This window comes from Blennius ocellaris, assembly GCF_963422515.1.
Source record: "Blennius ocellaris genome assembly, chromosome: 10".
Lineage (NCBI taxonomy): Eukaryota > Metazoa > Chordata > Actinopteri > Blenniiformes > Blenniidae > Blennius > Blennius ocellaris.
In genome coordinates, this window is record NC_137659.1 from 10855806 (window position 1) to 10878538 (window position 22733).

The window sequence follows — 22733 nt, forward strand, 5'->3', positions numbered from 1 at the left end:
ATCAACACCAACTTCTTATTTAGCGCCAAGATCTCGTCGTCCCGTCGCCGGAGCTCCGCTTGCACCAGGGCGAAGCCGTCCTCCCACAGCTTGCTGATCTCCACCACGGCTGCCTTCGCTAGCATCTCCATGATCGAGGTTAACTTGGTCTGGAAAGCCACACAGCTGGCCATGTTGCTCCGGATACGCTCCTCTGGCGGGCTGCAGGGACGCGGTGGGGCGGGTGGAAACACGGTTCGTGGACGCGGGGATGGAAGAAACAGCAGCAGACACTCCGCGGTTGTTACTCACATCACAGTGAAAAGTCACAATGTTTAAGGTGAAAAACATGGAAGTGTAATACAATAGCAACAGGAAACGGCGGTGGTCACGTGGCGCGGAATAGACGGTGTCCCAGATGGGCCAAATTTCTCATTAAAACATAATTCGCGGATTCCATTTTTTTTTTTATTAAGTGAGGATTTATTTCAGTTATGTCACAAAACTAATCGGTTTAATAATTTCAATAAGTAATGCATCATTTCTTTAAAACACATTTATATAAAAACTATTTAAATCATCAGTTTTTTTAGATCAAGAGGTCATATTTTATCAAGTTGTCAACAAGACAGGTAAATAGATGAATGATCTTTACTGTCATTCAGAAATATACACCACAGGAGCACACGTGAATGAAATTTCTTTACAAACGACTAAAAACAAGTGACTAAAAACAAAAACAACAGAAATTATACAAACACACAGTAACAGGTTATTAAAACATACACATTATACAGTCATAAAGTGTCAAGATGCATCGAAATAGGATGTTAAACTGAAACTGAAAGAGACTAAACTCTTGGTCCTCATTAGTAGTTCTAATTTTTCTAATTGTCTCTTCACCCCTAGAAGTTTTGCATCAAGGCCCCCGTGGTCTGCATACTGCCCCTTGCGTTCTGTGCCCTGCTGTACACGTATATTTTTACTGAAATGTCTACTGTTAAACTCTCTAAATTTGTACAAAAATCTAAACTGCACACAAAAAATAAGGGCACGATCATATAATACTGTCCCATTTTCTCCCTTTTTAGTCAATGTCCATATTAAGGAAATTGTACTTGAGGGATGAGCAACAGAGCTGAGGATGTTGGGATTACCCTCATGAAAAATGCACCATATCTTCTAAGACAACGTCCAAATTGTTTGTGTTTGCTATTGAGTCATGGCCAGAAAAGAATTGGCAAATTATTCATGGGTTCAACCCACAACTTCAGCTCTGCTGCTCATTCCATAAATGCATTTTCTTTACAAATGTGGCACAATCTAAAGGGAAATAATCAAGTTTCTTTTGGCTACGAAGTTGGCAATAAACATTGTTCCACTCTTGTTGATTTTTGTCATGTTAAATGTATTAATCAGATCCTGTTTGCTCTTTAGATATCACAAGGACACACATAAGGAATGGCTCATATGGCTTCGATTGCTATGCCTCTTGATTTGCCCACTAGTTTGATTGAATAAATTAAATCAAATATTTAAAGTTATATTGCTTAAACCAAAATGAGAATTGACACACTATGGACACCTGTTGTCTTGGTTTTCGAGTGCTGCATATGTTTGTCCAATAGATGGTGCTGTGTTGCCCAAGATGAGACGGGTAAGTCATATTAATGGCAGGAGGGTCAAGTAATATTTCTCGGTGCACCAAAAAGAAGCGACAAAGAGTTTCAATCTTGTACCTACAGTTAATTGTAAATCGAAGTAAATTAGGATGGATCCACTAACAATTGAATGAAGCACTATTTCCCTGACAAAAAAAAAGTACTTTGCTGCCAACTTTTCCCTGTTCCTTTTTTAGTTTCGACTCCTGGGAATTTTTAAGCACATGTTGATACTGGAACACATACTGGAACAGCCTGCCACCAGAAAAAAAAAACCTCTAGGAAGAGCAGTTCTCAAAATGAATCTGAAAAAAGTATTTCTGAATAAAGAAATTGCTGTATGTTGCACCTTTGATTTTGCTCAAAGCGACAGGATAGTTATGTTGTTTTTTTGTTTTTGCTTTGGTTTTTGTTGTGGGTCTCTCTGTTTTGGTAAATTTTTTATGTGTGTTTGATATGTTTCAGGATCTTATGAGTGATCTATAAGTATCATGCAATTGATATATGCTTTTTCTGGACTCTCGTAGTTGAAACGACTGTGGCAACTAATGGGGGATCTTGAAACAATAAACATGTTGTACCTACACAAATTGCACTACAAATACATGAATAATCGTGAACACAGATTCGGTCTTGGTGATTTTACCACCAGTTCTTCCTTAAGATCTGCATATGACAGGATACATTAGGTTCATCCTATAAACCCAATCTACCTACAAATAAGTTATAATTGAAATAGTTGCAGATGCCAATGCATTCTCAATGGTTTTATTAACTAGTTTAATTTTAGGGCGCCTTGAACGACGAGCATCCCCATTGGCTCAGAGAGCTGCCAATCACATGTGGGCGTGGTTAGTAGGCGTGGCTTGTCGTGAGAGAAGAGACGACGGAGCTGTCAAACAGCAACAATCCACTGAAATATTATCCCGTGCGGTACGAGAACGAGAGAAAAAAGAAGAAGAAGAAGACAACATCGCACTTTCCTCTTCCGTGCATACAAGGACGACAGCGTTATTTTCTGATTTAACTTGGAAGAGTCACCTGAGTGGAGACTTTTCTGCCGTTGCGCCGAGAAACTTCTTGTTTTGTGTGCGTTTGACTCAGGCTAACGTGTTAGCTCGTGCGTAGCCGCAGTTTTGTTGACAAACGAGCCCGTCCCATCGTCGAGATCAACTTTTCTGCTTTACATTAAATGCCACCCGCCTAAGAAATGGATCCCAGACCGGGTTATTCGTGCAATCTCTGTGAAATACGACCAGGTGAGTCAAGGAAATGGTCTCGAAGAGTAAATACTGAGTGCTTCTCTGTTTGTTTACATTCCCTCTGTGATGCTCACAACAACTGTCGTGTTGGTTTATTAGTTGACACTTGATCTTAACGACTTGCTGTAAATTACCTGTTGATCAAAGCTGTTCTGGCAGCATAAACTCATTTGATGTCTGTGGCATCCAAGTAATGGCCAGGTTTGCTTTTATGGACTTTGCTATTACTTTATACCCCTGAAGAATGTCAGGAATGCACCGCCTCACCTATCGTCTCCGTTGATCACAATAGGTTGTGCTCAGAAAAGAAGTTTCTCCTCAGTTTTGTTCAATGTGACCTTGTTCAGATCCTTGGCATTTCTCTCAGTGAGCTGGGGTATGAAAGAAATGCGTTTTTATCGTATTAAGCATATGTAAATAGTTTTTTTTTGTTATTGTTGCAATCCACAATGTCCTCAGATGGGATTGTAAATGTTTGGGAAGGGTTTAATGGTACTGTTGGAGACTATGTGTACAGAGCATGAGCAAATGAATGCCTCTCACTCAGTTACACGCCCATCTAATACCTCCTGCTCTTCAGAGACACCCCAGCCCTCACTGCAACCCATCATTAAAACATCACTTAACTTTTGATTTAATGTTGGCATCTTGGATCACTCTTTAATCCAGTGCAATACAGCTGGACAGTGTGCACCCCCCCCCCCCCCCCCCCCCCCCCCTAAAACTGCTTTTGAAGCATTTGGCCCCAGGCTACTTTGGTGTTATCCCATCTGTTTTGAAGTTGTAACAGGCCACAGTTTAGAGACTTAAAAAAAAGGGTGCCTTTAAAAATCCACCCTTTTCCATGTATAGCTCCTTTAGTGTGGTGTTTTAAAAGCAGGTCCTCTGGATATGTAGGTAATTGCATATAGTTTGAAAACAAATATAGTCATGGACACTTGTAGATTGGTTTTGTTTCATTTTAATTGTTATCCCTTTTTCAGTTATTTTACAGGCAGAAGCTATAGTTTTTTTTATTGTGTATATTTGTTTTGTTTTTTTAATCTTTTTAGAAGTAATACATTAATGTCCATGTAGAAGTTTGTCGTGGTTGTTAGTTTTTTATCATCATGCTGAAAAAAAAAATCCCATCTGCACTTTCTTATGTTTATTCAATATGTGATGCATGACAGAGGTGTTAGTCGGAATGGTAAGTTTGTGTTTGGTCTGTCATGGGTGCCGTCACTGCTGATGTGGGTGTGTGAACACACAAACTCTTCTCTGTTGCTTTGAACTCGTATGTATTAACCATGAGTCTGTATTCTACTTGCATATCTATTCTTGTCATCTGAGATACTATGCACAAGAGATATGGGCCTCGGTTTGGGCTCGTGGATGAAAACCCGGGTCACTGACATCTGGTACTTGCTGTCTGCATTTTTCTTGGCACAGACACTTTTATTCTTGCCGAACCGTTTCAACAAAGCAGAAAATGAGGTGTCACTGGAAGAAAAAAAGAAAGGGGAGGATAAAAAGCCTTTTAAGGCTGTAGCTGGGACAAAGAGCGATCTCAGAAATTGTCCGGTCGGGCCACAGTAAAGTCTGCTGTCATTGCTATGTTTAGTAACTGACTTTTAAAATTACTTTTGTGTTTGTGTGTTTAGTATACATGTTGTATTTCGAAAACTGCTTCTCTTATCCTCAAAGATGCCTCCAACTCAACTTTTCGCATTCAGCCCTCCTCACGTATTGTCAGCGTACAACATGGACTGGCAGACATGACAACAATCCATCACTGTAGGCGGGGAGAGAAATCTCTTGGGACGTACTTTGTAGTGTTGCAATGATTGCGTGAACTCAATTACATTTTTCTGATCAGCATGAGCTCACTTTTGGATTCAAGCTCTTCAACGAATAGTTTGACCACAAAAGAATAGTTGGTCTGTTTACTTTGTTATTTACACCGAGGAGGCATTTAAAGGTAAATTTCCACATGAGTGTAGCTCTGTGTAAGCCTCCTTAACACAGCCTTTGGGTAAGATCACTGCTGTGAACTAAATGAAAACAATGCTTTCACAATTTTCAAAAGTGCAATGCGACATTGTTTTATATATATATATATATATATATATATATATATATATATAATAGACGCTGATCTCCATTAATCTGCTTCTCGTCCCTGTGTCTCCATGGCAACAGATGCCGATCTGCTTGATCTACAGTTTTTTAAAAATGTATTTGAAAACAATTAAAGATGTGAAAAAGCGCACAGCATAGCACTCATCTCATGAAACAAGTTGCACTATTTGATATTTCAAAGGTTCAAACCGGTTAAAAATTGCAGGAGAAATAGCGTGGCGTGGAAGAAGTCATAATTACAATAATAATGATTTGGATCACATTTATTAATGGCTTGTTTGCTTGAATCAGGCCCATTCCTTTTTGTGTAGCATTTGCATGTTCTCCTTTCATGTATGTGGGGTGTCTCTGGGTATTGTAGTTTCTTCTCAGTCCAAAAACATGCATTTGAGATCATTGCTGACACTAAATTGCCCATGTGTTAACGTGAGTGTTTGTGACAGTCTGTTTTATTGTGGCGACCAATCCAGAGTGCACCCTGCCTTCACTATAGTCAGCTGGAATTATTATGTACTTGATGGATGGATTTACCTACTGAAACAGTTATTGAAATAGCCATTTCTATTGCAAAGAGTGTGTATGTGATCACTGAATCGTCAGTGGTAAAGTCGAAGCCAGTAGGACCTTTTGGGTTTTCTGGCTGAAATCTAATGAGCCACATTTATTCTGAAATGACAAAATAAGTAAGTTAAGTAGAAGCGTTTTCAGGTTAAAAATAAACAGTCAACAACTCATAATAACCCACAATGGGGGATCAGTAGTAGTGGTTGCTTGGTTTCCCCAGGCGACCAAAGTGGACCTCTGTAAATCTCTTTGTTTGGTTGTGTTGCGTTTGTTGGCAAATGCTGTTACATTGTTTGTAAATCTGATATTTGAAAGTAGGAAGTTTCACTAGTAGTTACAGCACAGCACAAAAAGTGAAGGTAGGACTCAGCATGTACAGATGTATGCACTGCATGTTGTGATATCGAACAATATCTAAAAAAAAAAAGAAGTTAAGTAACAATGAAGAGAAGAATTAACGATACAGTTTTCTTTATGAGGCTGCGGTGATCTTGCTGTGAGGACTTTTACTGCTTTATTCTGGGAAAGGTTATTGTCTTTCACTATTACTTCTATTCTAGATCAATGATTGCGTCATAGACTATTTTCTTCCATAATGAGTATAATATGTCTGTACTCGGGAAGTAATTATTAAATCGCAGTTAATGATTTCCAATGTGTTCAAAGGACAGCCAAACTACTGGGGTATTTTCTACTTGTGATTTGGAAGAAGTAATGCATTTCTACATCTGCCTCCCCCCCAACAAACACACACGCACACACAAACAAACAATTAGTGTCATTTTTCTTCTGTTTATGATTCAGAATTTAGTTAATAAAGTCTTAATTCATTGATCGACAGAGTCGAACATCAGACTTAGCATGTTCCTTTTCTCTCTGGCATAACATGTTCTTGAAGGATATGAAAGCGGCATTGTTAACAGGTATGAAGAAGACCTTTAACCACATAATTCCTCTCCTGTTCCCCTTTGTATCCTGCTGACTTTGTTTTGGATGGCAGAAAGGTCCAGGATCTGAGCTATTCCTTGGCTAATCTCCCATAATTGGACAATCGGCCCCTATTACGGCCATTACATTTGAGTCTGTTGAGCAATAGTAGCTTGTCTGGTCCTGTGTACAGCTATTGCTGCCTTATCTTTCACCGACACAGCTTTTGGTGGTTTGTCGCAGTGTGACGAGTCTTTGACCAGTATATCCCAACCGCTACTTGATCCATCATAATGTGAAAGTTGCAAGATTCCCATTAAGGTATTGTTTCTTTTCTCTTTCTAGGTCTCCAAAGACTCTCCATACTTCCGTCAAGCATTTGAAGAGCTTGTTTCTTGCTGGTCCCCTATATTAGAGGCTCTGAGGAAGTGGGCTCGTCAGAACCTTATGGGACCCACCCAGTGTTTCTTCCCAGAGACACCCTAAACAAAATTCAAACGGACAGTCTGTATATGTGAAATGTTTCCTCCCAGGACATAAAGTGAGTACACACTGTGTTGCCATTAAGGCCTCGGCACCATCAAAAGAATCTAGTCCTCTTGTCATGTGGGTACACTACGGAAAGAGGCCCATATTACCCTCACTGGCACCAGAAGCTTTCACATCACCATGGATCGAAATAAGCGCAATTCCATCGCTGGGTTCCCCACGCGACCTGAACGCTTCAACGAGGACGGAGACGGTGTGGGAGGGGTAGGGGTGTGCGAGATGGGCATGGGCCCGCCGTCGCAGGTTAGTCGTTCATTTCTTGTCTCACAATCCGTTTTAAAAAGCTCATGTGCAGTCACACTATAGACATTTGGCATTTTTCTTTTAATGTTTTATTGGAAAATAAAATCTAAGTTTTAATTTGATATTTACAAAACCTAATTCTTCAGTTTGTTTTCAGTTGTGATTTAGACTCGTCAAACTAAGCTCCAGTGTGAACCAGTTCATGAGCTAAAACTCATCAAGCATGTAAAGTTCAAGGTTTCTTATTGTTCTCTGTCTCGTTTTGTTTTCTGTTCTCTGTGTGTGTGTTTTGATACAAGTGAAATAAACAAGAACGGCATATTAATTTAGGAGATATTGCACTGCTGTAAGATTGATGGCACATCAAATCAAATAACATTGTTGAAACAAAGACTATAGTGACACATTCACACTATTGATTCTGCTGAAATCTCTTAACTTTCATCAATTTTTCCATCCATCATCTATGCAGCTCTGTCCAATGTAGAGTTGCGGGAGGTCAAAAGCCTCATGGGGAAAACGCAGAGTCAGACACATTAGCACTTACAGGCAATATAGAGCTACCAAGTAACTGTGAACATAAATGTTTTGTTCAAACAGAATGAGGAAACTGGAATACCTGGAGAAAACTGGTATTTTCAGTTTGACAACATGTAACGTCAAGATAGAAAACCCTGAAATCGAACCTGGCATTTTTTTCTCCTTGTGGGGAGGAGCTCTTACCACCATGCAGTCTACACTCAGTCTTTCCCATTATTGTTGACAGAAACATCAAAAACTTTGTTTAGACACAAGACAGAAGTGGTTTGATAAGTTTCTTATTGATATGAACTTTTTTTTTTTTTTTTTAGTTTTTGGACTTTTCCTTTTCCTTTTTTTCTTTAATTCACTGGATGTTGGTTAATTTCATCTTCATCTATGTGGCCCTTGCACCACACATTAGGAAAGGTCTTTCATGTTTTCGCAGTTTGTCCATCACACACATTCTTGATAGTCTTGTTTTAACCTGCCTGTGCTTGTGTCCTCCAGGTGGGCAGGGTGTGGCCGTCGTCCTACAGAGCCCTCATCAGTGCCTTCTCCTGTCTCACGCGCCTTGATGACTTCACCTGCGAGTGGATTGGCTCTGGATTCTTCTCTGATGTCTTCAAGGTGGGAGGAGAGTGAATTTGACCGCAGCCTTTATGTTTTCTCTTGAGTTCTTCTGTCGCCACTTTTTTTTTTTTTTTTTAGCTCTCCCTTGTTTTTGTCTCTCTGTTCTATCATCTTTTGCGAAAGCTTCAGACACTTCCAGCCACCATCACAGGTGTTTCATCGCGTAAGGCAGTTTCTCTAGTAATAAAACAATCTTCGGATTAAATGTTTGTCCCTCGGGCTTAAAATCTTTTCAGTGTTCAGTTATGTGACTGTTCATGCAGAAAAAGCAGTACTTGTTGTGCGATGGGCTTCGTGAGCAAATTGCATTTCTTCTATGGTAGATCAAAGTGTTAAAGCAAATGCAATTTTCCACCTGATTAGATCTTGTCAGCCTGATATGCTTTGTGGGTTAAACATGAGTTATCTCCGCTAACTAGTCCTTCCTCTACATTTAGGTCAGTTGAGCGGCATCCTTTAGATGCAGGGCTGTTGACGCTGTTTCTCCACCCCCTCCCCCTCCAGACATGTGAATGGAAGCCACACAAGCTTGTTTGGTTTTGCATAAGCAAATTCCAACCACCAAGAAATAAATTTATCAACTTGTATTCATTCTCGGATCATTGTCACCTGAACTTCACATTTTGTAGTTTTAATACAATTTTTGCTTTGTTGAATAAACATTTGTGACTAAAGCAGCTACCATGGCAGCCTACTGCTACAAGTATGTGTAGTTAAGGTTAAGTATATTTGGATGAGGTTGGATGCAAAGATGGCGTCTTATTGATCCTCCCAAGTGCATCAATAGGTTAAGACATAGAGACACAATGGGGTAAAGATTGTGACCTCTCATACATGACTGGATCTATTTTGATAAAAGTAACGGTGCAGTCAGTCTCTGTGACCTTAGATCTCCAGTGGATCAGTGAATTGGTCTGACATCTGCTTGATGATATCTGATGGTGGTGCTGGAGTGATCTGCACGTGGTTTGGAATTACCTTGCTGGATCTGAAAGATTTGAACTGGAGCAAATCAAGACACATTTTCCATTGCGTTTTCTTCGCCATATCAACCCCGTATTAAGTCCTTTGTCCATTGTAACCTACTGTGCTCTGGGTATGCCATTGTGCGCTTCCTGAAAACACTGGAGCTTATTCATCACACACGGCATTGCAAGTGAGCAGCAGAGGCAAACAAATAAACAACAGCAAGGAGTTGTAATCAAGGTCTTTGAAGTCATGTGCAATATTTATTGAGTAAGTTAGATTTACTGCCATTTTTTAATTTTCTCTTTAGTTTGCTGGTGGTAGTATTTTTTTTGGGGGGGGGGTCACAAATATTGACACAATCTCCATGGTGGCTCAGAGATCTGTCATAAAATAACCAAGTAATTGCTTTTGATGGAGGTTGTAAGTTTTTTTTTTTTTTTTAATAATGGCGTATCATCAAGCTTAACTGGACTGAAGCCAAGATTGTGATATAACTCAACACAGGTAGACAGCCTCATACACAGTCACCACTTACCTTGAGACATGATTTTGAACTACTGTGAGAAGAAACTGGAGTAAACATACATACAAACGGAAGAATCTAAACAAAAAAAAACCCTAACATTTTTGGATGTGGATCTGACATGTGATGTACAGTCCAGGTTTAATATCCATTACTTAAATTATTTATTCAAATCATTGAATCAACATCTTTTACACAGCCTTATTTGTTTTTGTGAGACACATTGGAGTATTCAATAAGTTATGCTTACTTATTTCTTTCCCCTGTGAGAATGAGATTGACAGGAAGAGATGACGGGATGCTTATGAAAAGGTCTGAAGTAACAGAAATGATGTGTAGAAAGAAGATGAAAAATGGGGGCTGCCGTGGAGGTTTTTAGATGTACAAAGGAAGGCAGAGGCAGGGGATGCAAGGAGATTTTCAAGAAGATGGTAGATTTGGAAACTGTTTGGGGGTTGGGTTGGGGGAGGATGGGGGGGAAAAAAAAGTGCCGGTTTGATGTTTTGATGAGGACGACACGGCAGTTCTGTTTTCCATCTGAGAGGCAGAGGGGTGGAAGATGGGAGGGAATGATATTACTACGGGGGCTGATTGGGATTGTGCATGACGTTTTGTTGGAGCAGAACGAAGGGGATCAGGAATAAATGCAGATTGGGGGGGATGTGAACAGTGAGGAGTTGGGGGGTCAGAGGAGGATAGATAGATGTGGGGGAGGAGGCCTTCAGAGGAGTGGCCATCTGTTGTTGCTGCTGTCCCGTGGTGGAGCCTGTCGGCTCTTATGGCAGGGCCCCCTCCTTTGAACTTGAACAGAGAGATTTTTGTGTCTGTATATATGAGACGCACAGAGTAGAAGATAGAGGAACTCAGTCTGCGCCTAAACCTATGATTCACACGATTCTTCTACCCCACAAACTTTGGAAGTCCAACACATTTTCTCACAGTTGCCTACATATAGTGAAATGGTAGAAAAGTAGCATCATTTGCACATTTCCCTGATTTTCATTGTTAATGCCACCTATGTAATCCATATTGACTTTGTCTCAACTGTCAAGCTGCTTCTCGCTGTAAGTGATACCTTGATCCATTGTATTCTACAAGCAGCAGTAATGGAGGATAGTAAATGCACTATTGTTAGAGGACAACATAGAGATGTCCACTTCTGTGGTGAATATAACTGTTTGTCTCCATGGAGCTGTAGTTTTAGAGATTGGTCATTGTTTTGTTTTTTTTTGTCTGAATCATTGCCTTCAGAAATCTGTTTTTTGTGCAATGACCCACAATGAAGGATATCTAACTGACGGCTGCCTAACCTTGCCTAACCATTTGACGCCTCCACATCAGCTTGGTCTAAATATATTTGTACCATCAGGAAATGAGTAAGCGTGTGTAGGTCTGGAGACGTATTTCCAGCTGCACAGTCATTTGGTTTGCTGCTTAGTGTTGTTTGCTGGCTGTTATTTCCCATACGCACACATTAAATTCTTGTCACATGCAGTGGGATTTCCCTTAAGCCTGTAGTGTAAAGATGTCCCGTCACTTCAATATGTTAAAGACTACGAGGAGGCAGCTGTGATAGATGGTGTGATTTTCTCTGTAAACAACATTTTCATTAACTTTATCTTAATTAGATCGGTGAAGGGTTGTGTCAGAAGGGTTTTCCTCGATTAAATGCACTGCTCAATGCAATAAAATGCATATTGGATTTTGTGTGTTTGGACCCTAAATGCATTCATTTTAAGAGTCTGTTGACTGCGCAGCATTACCACTGTTCAGAGAACTGGCCTAGTTGGATGCCATCTCCTGGAACTTGTTGTGACCGAGCAATGGAAACCGTTAGCTACTAAAACATAAGAAGCAGTATTACTTCAGACCTTGCTAAAAAGTGACGTGTGTGTGTGCTCTGGAAAGCTCCAGCTTGAAAAGATTGAAAGTGGTAATGAAGCCATAGTTTTTTTTATTTTTTATTGTGTGTTTATTTTCACTAAAGGCTGCTGAGAGCTGTGGATGGCAGAATGGAGTGATAGTGACGCTACAGTTATCCAACAATCAGATGGAAACTAACCCCCCCCCCCCCCCCCCGAAAAGCACAATAATACAACATTGATTGTGCTGCTTTCAATTGACATATTCACTCTCTGATGCTTTGTCAGTGGTGACTGACCTCATTTCACTTCTTTTGCATGCGTCGCCTTCTTTTTCTGCTTCCTCTGTTTTCTTGCTGCATGTAACAATAACAGAAGAGCTTTGTCACATGCCGAACAAGGCTTACCCATTGTCTTCCACTTCTTATATTGCTAGTAATGTCAAATGACAGTGACAATAGTCTATTTGCACAACCAGATTGGTGTGAGATCCAAGAAATTGGCATAAGGCATTGTTTGTTTTCTTCTGTGTGTGTGTGTGTGTGAGTGTGTATGTGTCTGCTTGCAATGTAAAATATACATGGCTGTTCTCCAGGTACGACACCGAGCATCAGACCAAGTGATGGCTCTGAAGATGAACAAGCTCAGCAGCAACAGAGCTAACATGTTGAGAGAGGTCCAGCTGATGAACCGTCTCTGCCATCAGAACATACTCAGGTTTGTCAGGAAATAATTTATTATGATTAAGTCTGGTACTAAAAATTAAAAAAAGGAGATGTAAAATGACAATTGTGAGCCTTGTTAAAATGTGCTTAATGAGTGCTATGAATTCCAAAAATATATATTCACTTTCCACCTTCTGGGAACAAGTTAGTATTTGCTTAAAGTGTGTTTAAAGTTTCAAGATCATATTAAAGTGACTAATCATTGCTGCTGCATAAATGCAATACAACATTTCAGTAATTTACATAGAACTTCTGGCTCTGCCGCCTCTCACTTTCCCCGTGAGTTTGTGGTTGTGACCCATTTCCTTTGGGGTGTCATGAAACTGTGTCAAACACAGACCTTATTAAGAATGGATTTTCTAAACTGCCAGCTCCTTTTAAAATCATACAGATGCCTGGAGGCAAAAAAACAAAAAAACAAAGAGGACTCTTTCTGTCACAAGAGAGTGAGCTTAAGCTATGAACAATATTTTTCTTTCAATAACCTGGCCAATGATTGCATAGACAAAATGGGAAAGCCATTATACTGTGTTAAGCTGGTTATTCTTGTTATTCTTGTTAGGTCTTTCAGACTTTGGCGTTACCATTCAGTAATTCATTACTGACAGTTTATGGAAGTGCAGTACCATTTTCAGACCTTTTTCTGAGCCAATTTTAAGTGGAGGTGAACCTTATGGAGAAGAGATTTTTAATTAACTTCGCCATCTCATGTAATCAGTTAAAGTTAAAATTTGTGGAGGATTTAACAAGGCAGGGTTCTCCCTGGACAGGTGGCTGGGATTAAAACAGATACGGACTATCACACACACTTGCATTCATGTCGAGGTGCAATTTGGTGACGCTGATTAACATCAGATACATGTTTTTTCGTCTGTGGGAGTAAATCAGAGTACCTGGAGAAAAGTCACCCAGGGAGATCATGCAAACGCTACACAGAACGGCCAGACTTGAACTGAGATTTATCTACTTCGTACATAATCAGATACTGAATCTATTTTGGAAAGAAAAAGTTGTCCGATTGTAATATGTCCTACGTTTAATTTTCTATTGGTCTAAAACTTTCCTTTACTGCATATGCACAACTTCAAACTGCACTCATCTTGAAACTTGTATCTTACAACATAACTTTTAACAGTTAATACACAAAGTAATACAACCTTATTGCAATGACACTTTAAAATCACACCACGACAGGGAGGTTGACTGAAATGCCCAAGGGAAAGATTGTTTTTTGTCCGAGTGGGAGAGTGAGTGTAGATGATGAAGCCCAAAAACTGCATAGAAATCTCTGCGTGTGCATAGCCACACGTGCAAACATCTTTTACAATGCCATCTTTGTTTAGCATGCTACCCAATGGATTGTATGTGTCTGTGTGTTAACAAGTGGGCACTGAGGGTGTCTTTGTTTGCTAAAATCCAAAAGGACCCACAAAGTTGACCTTTTCATTGCCTCCAGAATTATGAGCCCTTCACAACCCAACTCTATGTACAAAGTTTGGTTTTGGTCTCATTTGATTTGCATTATTGCATGCTCTTCTCTGGTTTTAAAATGCTTATATCTAAGGCATTTCTTAGAAATGCATAAAATGAGGGAAGGTTTTCAATACTACTGGCAAATCTAGGGTCACAGTTGGAGGAATACTATTATAATACAGTTGCATCCAACATGTTAAAGTGGTAAGGAAAAACATGGAAATAGGCATAAAGTCAAGGTGCATGATTGTGGTTTTGTTTATCTAGTGTTTTGTAATGATAGGTAGGGCAGAGGGAGAAATGAGAGGAATGCAGGTGAAGCAACCAGGCTATTATTATTCTCCTGATAACAGACAGTCTGCAGTAATCACCTGTCTGGTCTTGCCCAATGGAATTTTGATCTTTTCTACCTGTGTATTCTACCTGCTTTCTCTGTTTACCCGGAGGAGAAAAAAGTTCAAGCATGTGTTTCGCTGGAAAATTCAAACTTTAGGAGTAAATAAAGTTGAACTCCAAACATAACTGCGTCTATGTCAATTTGTTTGTCCACCATGGCATGATAAATTTCAGTCAGACCCTAATGAATATCCTGTATTTCTTTCTGCATTTTTAAAGGTTTAAGGGAGTGTGTATCCACGAGGGTCAGCTGCACGCTTTGACAGAGGTAAGATAACATGTACACAAATGCACACATCTTTTCCTCATTAAAGCTTCAAAGTACAAAGTAATGATATGTGAGATCAAAGTGTTGCCCCTAATGAAAGGTAGACTCTCGGTGGATTTATGCCCCTGTGCTTGCACACGTGTGTAATTTCTAAATGGGACTATTTTCAGGTGAACATCACGTCACCCATGAAAGTAGCACGGTGGTGCTCAAGCCTGCAATTGTGGAAAACCAAAAGAACTAAATGTCCCGCTTACGACTTTAAGCTGTGTATCAGTGTAGGAGAGAAGATTTAATACAGGTGGATAGTATTTATTTTCGTCAGAGATCCTAAATGTTGCCACAGTCACTGAGTCACTGTTGACAGTGTGTATGAATGCCAGAATTTTGAACATGACTGTATGTGTGTGTGTAAAACAACAACAAAAAAAGGCTCCCGTTGCTTAAGTGAAAAAGTGCACAGTCACATTCAGGTTGTAAACATCAAACAACTTATTTGCTCTTGGATAAAAAGTATACATTTTGCACAATGTGAGGTCAAATTGTCTTGATATGCTATTGCAATAATTGGCAAATAGTCACATTTAGAACACGGTGGAAGCCCTCCCAGACTGATTCAGAGCTGCCCAAGTAGATGGAACCACTTAATATTATCCGATGTAGGCAATAGCACCATAGTTAGTGTGTACTGTTGCATGTGAAGCTTTGAGAGGAACAGATTGTTACATCCTCTGATGCTATGTAAAGTGTCTTTGCGTGTTCAAAAAAAGCGAAAGGCAAGTTTGATGTATTACTGTTGTTATTGTTGTTGTGATCTTGAGCAGGTTCTGAGTGATTAGAGGCATTTTTGGATGAATTTAAGTTGTGCTCTCCGCCAAATGCAAATGTGTACCAACGCACCAGTGTGTATCTGCATACAGTATATCTACATTTCAATAATTCAACCAGTTGAATCCACATTGCATTTCTATAAACTGCACTTACTTTGGATGCAATGAGCATCCACATGTGTATTTTGCAAACGGCAAATCTACTCAGTTGAAAGAGTACACTGTTGTAAGAGATGCCCCCCGCATTCACACACATGTTCTTAATTACTTTGTCCTGCTGCACATTGAATGTGCTTATTGTAGCCTCGACAAAGACAGATACCAACATTCTGCATCGGCATAATCGAGGACATCTTAAGAAATTGCGTTTGACACACACACACACACACACACACACACACACACACACACACACACACACACACACACACACACACACACACACACACACACACACACACTGAAATGGTGCATTGTAAAACACAGTTATGATCATGCATACATACACACTGTGGTAGGTCTTGTTTTCCTGCTGCAGCGTAAACAGATCCTGTTGTGTCGTGTCAGGACCAAACTGAAAGCTCTGAACCCGGTAGCAGGCCGGTGGTGTTATGTTACCTGACCCCCACTATGAAGCTGTGCTCAGAGGATACAGAGAATGAAATTACTGCATGGCCCCAGGCTACCTCATTGACTCACGCTGAACACACACAAAATAATCCAAGTCCTGCAGAAATAATGAGGTCTCGACTAAATCTGCTACTTTTTGCAACAGCCAAAGTTACCAAAGTTACCAAAGTTACCAAATGCCTCAGAATAAACCGTTTTGTAATCTCAAATTGTGCATAGCCTCCCTATATCGAAGATAAAATGTTATGTTTTAGTGTAACTCAGGTACATTTTCATGCAGGAAGGTAACAGACTTTGAGTTATGGGATATATAGTATGGCAAAAAAACCCCCAATGCAATAAATCCATATCCCACATTAGTTTTATTCTCTGAAGATTCTGCTGAACTTTAGTTTAATGCACCTTATTAGAAATGCTACTGCAATCCTAATCTGTACTAACGGTAAGTCATGACCCATGGCAGGATTATACTCCCGTTTGAAGCTGCACTCGGCAGAAAACAAGGATTCTTTGTTCGAGTCTTTCCCGGGTTTTTAACCTGAAACACAGGGGAGCTGCTCTCACAACCTTTGTGGCCAACTGTACGTTTCTTATTTCCTCTTTCTCTGCATTGTACATTGTCCGGTTGAGGTACCCATTTGGCCCCAACATGTGCTGTGTTGAGTGATTACTGTGGCATATCAGTAACGCCGCAAATAGGATCAAGCAAATTCCTGGAAAAATAAGATGAATGAATAAGAGGCTTTTTTTTTTGAGTGCAACTTTACTTCCATTTGAGTTACTTTCAGTTGACACAGTAAGTACACACTCCTGCCAAACAATATGCTTTCCATTTGAGTATTGTGCATATTATATTACTGTTAGAATGAAATGTGCATTGTCCAGGTCTTGAATGATGATGGTAAAGAAAGGTGGGAGGATTGGTCTGGGTTTTATTTGTCTCGAGTGGAGTTTTCTCCCGTTGTATCCCTCTTATCCTCTCCCCCTAAACCCCAACATGCAGACAACAGATGTTGAACTCTGCGGCTACTCAGGGAATTTGCTCCACAGATACTGTAATCCACTGACGTCTTGAATTGGGGTGATTGTGTGTGTTTGTGTGCGTGCGTGCATGAGCGGATATAAAAGGGTATAAAGCCTGCTGGGAGCCCAATCAATAGGGGGGCCGGCATTTGAATATCGCACAAAAGCGCACATCTCTTCAGGTCTTAAAGCAAACTATTATGTAATAATGGCAGCATCTTGACAATGTGAATGTGAAAACAATTAAAAATAAATAAATGTCAAAGGAGCTGGTAAGGTTAACATATCAACCGCCTGACAACGGAGAGCTCTCCAACAACTCCCCAGCATGTATATCTGCACTAATTGACTTTTGTTAATGGAATAATCAGCTTTGGTTACCCATTTGTCAACCATGTATCTAGTTCACATAGAGAGTCATAATATTACTATTCTGCAGCAGCTATCTCAATACTCTCCTGAGGAGCTCAAATTCATAATGTGTAGGACTTTTTTTTTTTTTTTAAAGCTCAGCATCACTCAGGCATTGTTTTTTTTTTTTTATTCTCGTAAACTGTCTCTAATCTCTGAACTCGTCTTTAACTACTTCCCTGTTTATCATCCTCTTTATTGCTGGACTGTTTTAAAACTGTATGAAAGATTCTTTGTGAAGCATAATTCACTTCCTTTGACTTTGTTGGCTTACTGTGTCTCCTGTGAAGACTTTACATTTGTATATTTGTTGGGTCGATGGGCTTCACCTCATTGATACAGGATGCTAATGTAAATAAAAGTCTGACAGACACAAACACGCACGCACGCACACGCACACACACACACAGGCACTTACGCACACATTTATTTGTCATGGTTCTCAAAGGCTCTAACAGGAACTGACATGCACGTCTTGTTTGTTAGGAATTCAAGCATTTCGTGGTAAGATCTAGATTAGGATTAAAATCCCAATGAGAACATAATTGTATGGTGTCCAAACAAGAGAAAATAGACATGCGAATGTGTCTGAATGACATCAGAGCAAAACTCCGAGGTGGTTTCCCCTCCCACAACTGACATTTGCGATTAAAGAAATAATTGCTGTTTCCAGTAAAATTACTGTCTGGACATTAAACATTGACTCAACATTGTGTCATCATTTTCAGTCTCGCAGTTTTTACAAATCCAATCGGAACTCATTCTCCAGCACCAAGTGAGATATGTGGAAGAGTCTCATCCCTAAGATGACACTAACGTGGTAATCTATTAAGCTTCTACCTTTTTAAAGGGGTCGCCACAGGAAATCCCTTCCTGTCGCAACTGGGATTTGCACGCACTCCAGAGAAAGGGAATGCTATAGATCTGCAACCAAATGAAAGAATTGAGTTGGAGTTTTCCAGCGTTGTAATAAAATATATAGGTTATTTTAAAAAGTAGTGCCCTGTCCTGTCTTCGATCATAGTTCGCTGGGATGGCCTCCAGTACCCTGCTACCCTGAACAGCATAAAGCAGTAAAGATAGAGGGCTAGATTATGTAAAATTGGCATAACACGGGCCAAGAGCCAAGTTTATTCAATTGCGTGAAGAAGTTTAGCGCTCCTCTCTCCTCTGCCCGCTCCCTTTGTTCTAATTCTGTGCCTGTCTGTCATACCAATAGCCGCAGCTAAACCAGACCACCTCTTTATCCCCTTCCAGCTCTCTTTAGTTAACTGCCCCGGTTCGTGATGTGTAACATGGGATTAGTGTGTCTGTGTGTTTGCATGCTAGGAGAGCGGTCAGGCAAGATCTTCTGGATCAAAGCTGACGGACAAAGTGAGGGGGACCCTGAATACTTTTAAAAACCCACTGAGCTTACTCATCCTCTTCAGCCAATGTGATGGCAGGAGGGTGTCTGGGAAACGGGGAAATCAGTTGTGGCTGCAGAATATGCCAGGATGCCAAGCAGGCCACCAATGAATCAGTGAATTACTCCACGACCTGTCAGATGAGCAAAATTATGTTTGAGTTGTCAGTTTAGGACATCAGTGTGGTATATTTGGTGAAGCACTTGAATGATGGAGACAGCACATTGGGTCCGTTTTCTCTGCCGTTGGCATCAATGATGTGCTATGTTGCCATAGCGTATTCTCACTCTAATGATCCCTTTAAAAGTCATTTGATATGTCACCAGCTCGTTGGTCTCTGCAGGACAGTTTGCTTTTCAGAGGAGAGCAATAACGTTCCCTGCTCAACAATCTCTGTGTTGAGAATCAAATATTTGACCACCAAATCCTAAATTTCGGCACATTTTCAAGCCGATTTGCGAGGGCGCTTTATTTTCTTAGTTGTCTTGAAGATTGCAGTGCAGTTTGATACATTTCTATGTGAAGGTGATTTGATTTCTCCTATTAGTCACATTCACCTATTCACAGTCACACTAATGGTGGCATGCCAAGTTACTCAACCTCTAAAGTAGCATTGAATGGAGTTTGATTAATTTCATGGCATTGCATATATTACACAATCTAATTTAATTTGATAAAAGTATCGGTAATCCAGATACTGTGAACTTGAGGAAGGGCCAATCACCTGCACAATTCCACATATTCATTCCCATAAGCACAATTTTTTTTTTTTTGCCTTCATCATTTGTTAAAAAGAGCCTTTTGTTAGTCTTACTTTACTTCTGTGTCTGTCTCCTGCTTACTATAGTACCTTAATGGTGGGAACCTGGAGCAGCTTCTGGATAGCAACAAACATCTGAGCTGGCCCACCAGGGTGAAGATGGCCTGTGACATCGCCAGCGGTCTGGCCTACTTGCACTCCAAAGGCATATTCCACAGGGACCTCACCTCTAAGGTAAGATCGATCAGCTGAGTGAGCGGAGGCACCACAGCGAAACGGTGCACATGCAGATCTGCTTCATATAACCAGAGGAAAACCATTCCGACTATGGCTTCTTTTGACCTGATGTGCATGTAATGAAGAGCGATTCCTTTTTATATTTGCGGATTTAGAAATGGTCAGTAATGAACCAAATACCTTCGTATTGTTTAATGTGTTAGTTGTCTCTTCGGCACACTCGGCTGCTCCTTTATTTCTAGCCCTGCTGACCTCTCTATTAGGAACACTCGGGCGTTTGTGATCCAAGCAGCTTCTAATTTTCCAGTTTGACCCAGAGCCATGTTGGTACCATGAAGGGAAGCAAGACATTGTGGACCCTGCTGTAAAATCGTATTGATTACCTGTCATCTGTAGAATTAACAAATGCAAAGGGAAATTTAAGCAGGCTTTTATGAGACAAGATGTATATATATATATATATATATATATATATATATTTTTTTTTTTATACCTTAGACACACTTTTGTAAGCAACTCTTACTTTAATGTTTTACTCATAGCGTGATATGCCATAATTCTATGAATCAACTCAAAATCAATTCATTTAGAGCCTCGGTCTACAATCAGTGAAGATCACTGCATTCTCCCATTGTCGTTTTCTCAATTTCACACTTCAAACTTATTTCCAAGACCATCTTCATTCAATGTGTGCGCCAAGCCGGATTCATGTGTCATAGGTTCCGCTTATTAGGTAGACATGTATAAATAAACAGTGAGTATACAGAGCATTAAAGTTCAACTCAGGTACTGAATGTCACTGCGGTGCTGCACAGGAAGTTAAACAAGAGCTGTGAGTTTTAACCAAGTGTCAATTTTACTGACAGTGAAGTCGAGTTCAGTAGGAAGTGAAGAATTTATTTTTATTGCTCAGTCAAACAATGGCTTGTTTCAGTTGATCACTGTGTGTTGCAGCTTCCTCAAATCAATTTCTTAGTTCACGGTGTTCTTTATTCACAGAACTGCCTGATCAAATGTGACGACAGCAGCTACACAGCAGTGGTGGGAGACTTTGGCCTGGCAGAAAAGATCCCGACCAATCCGTAAGGAGCGTTTCTACTTCAGAGAAAAGTATTAAAATCCCGATGTGTGCTTTTAAAAAAAAAAAAGAAGAAAAAAACAACAACTCAAACTGCAGTCACATTGTTAATTCTCATTTTCTGCTTCTCTCATGGCTTTAAAGTCATAGCTTTGCATATTACCACGAAACCTCACATGGTTTCAGCGTTGAAGTCACCAATACTTTTCACCCAGCAAGAGATTGCGAGAGTTTTTTTGGTGCCTGTTTTAACTCAGCTTTTGGTTTTTATTAGTGCAATTTCTGTTTGACTCACAGTTTTTCTTATACCCTGTGCATTATGGGACAACATTTACTGTCAAATAAAGCTTTGGAGCCCACGTGAATGTGGTTGGTGGGAGACTGATGGATGATATCAACACCCAGAGGATTTTCTCAAATAACTAGAGACAAACAGAGACCAATTATTGATGACTCAACCTAAAAGTCTGCACTGTTCTATGTTTAATGTTATTAAACACATAATTAACTGATTTGGCAGTAATTTTTGTATTTGCTACCTTGTTTTGATGTTTCACGAGTCTTTTAGTGCCTAAAAATGTAGTATTATTACTTAAAATAAAACAAAAATACAGGCACTTGTTTGGTCCTTGTATCTAAAACAGTTTTCTGTAGTTTCTACTTAATATAAACGCTTCTTAATACATAGTTGCAGAAAGAAAAGACAGGTCTTATTCTTATCGTAGGCTGTGACCATGTTTCGGTTCATGTGTGCTCTGCACAACAATGTTTATTTTCTACCTTTCTTGTTTTTGCTGTAGCAGCTATCTCACATAAGATTGCTCCTCCTCCTCCTCCTCCTCATACCAGGCGAAGGGTTATTTATTAACTCACTGGTCAGGCACTAACATTACCAGCCGCCTCTACAGTTCGCATTCTCCGCTTTATTGTCTTGATAGTATGAGCGCAGGGTTTTTAACGTTTTAAACGCTGCAGTCACACACGAGTGGGCCTGGTTTCTCTATTTCACATCATAACCATTTATATGACAGTGATTTAAACATTTTAAAACATCTCAGAATATCAATTAAGGATGTTCCTGCACTACATAACTTCTGTGTGAATACACAGCCTTATGTACTATTTATATATGATAGAAGTAGTTTAAAAAAAAGCAGGTTTTTTTTCTGTATTTCACTATTTCTTGCTTTAATCTGCTCTGAATTTAATGCATTTCTCAGTGGATTTCTGTAAAAGCTTAACACACTTATTGAGCAACACAATCCTGCTCCATGAAGTAATATATTCAAAATAAATCCATCAGTATGTGTTACTAAAGGTATTCAGTGTACATTATAAACTGGACATACAGACAGTTCTCAATTAAGCACAGTTTTACATCTATTTTTCATGTTTTGAAATCGATATATTTTGACAAAGCAGTGAGTCAACGCATATCAGCAGCACTTATCTCAGTGTTTGGCATACTGATTTATATAACAAGATCTCCATCCATCCATCTTTTATACCGCTGTATCTAATTCAGGATCACGAGGGGTTCGAGCTCATCCCAGCTGACATGAGGTCATCATATGTCAAACAGAGAGACGCACTCTTGTATGTACACCGACGAACAAATTACAGTCACCAGCGAACCTCAAATGTTTGTATGTGACTGTGGGAGCAAATCCTCAGTGAATAACAT

At 39.9% G+C, this 22733-nt stretch overlaps 1 protein-coding gene across 1 annotated transcript in view; it reads left to right on the top strand.

Moving 5' to 3' along the window:
• The first annotated feature begins 2561 nt into the window (after positions 1-2561).
• Positions 2562-22733, top strand: part of tesk2 (testis associated actin remodelling kinase 2) — a 29019-nt gene continuing 8847 nt past the window's right edge. Inside the window, exons 1-7 of the mRNA XM_080503962.1 lie at positions 2562-2899; positions 6860-7306; positions 8336-8455; positions 12408-12529; positions 14626-14674; positions 19822-19968; positions 20971-21053. Coding sequence (XP_080360088.1) covers positions 7184-7306; positions 8336-8455; positions 12408-12529; positions 14626-14674; positions 19822-19968; positions 20971-21053 — 644 coding nt within the window. The 5' untranslated portion in view covers positions 2562-2899; positions 6860-7183. The remainder of the gene's footprint in view (positions 2900-6859; positions 7307-8335; positions 8456-12407; positions 12530-14625; positions 14675-19821; positions 19969-20970; positions 21054-22733) is intronic.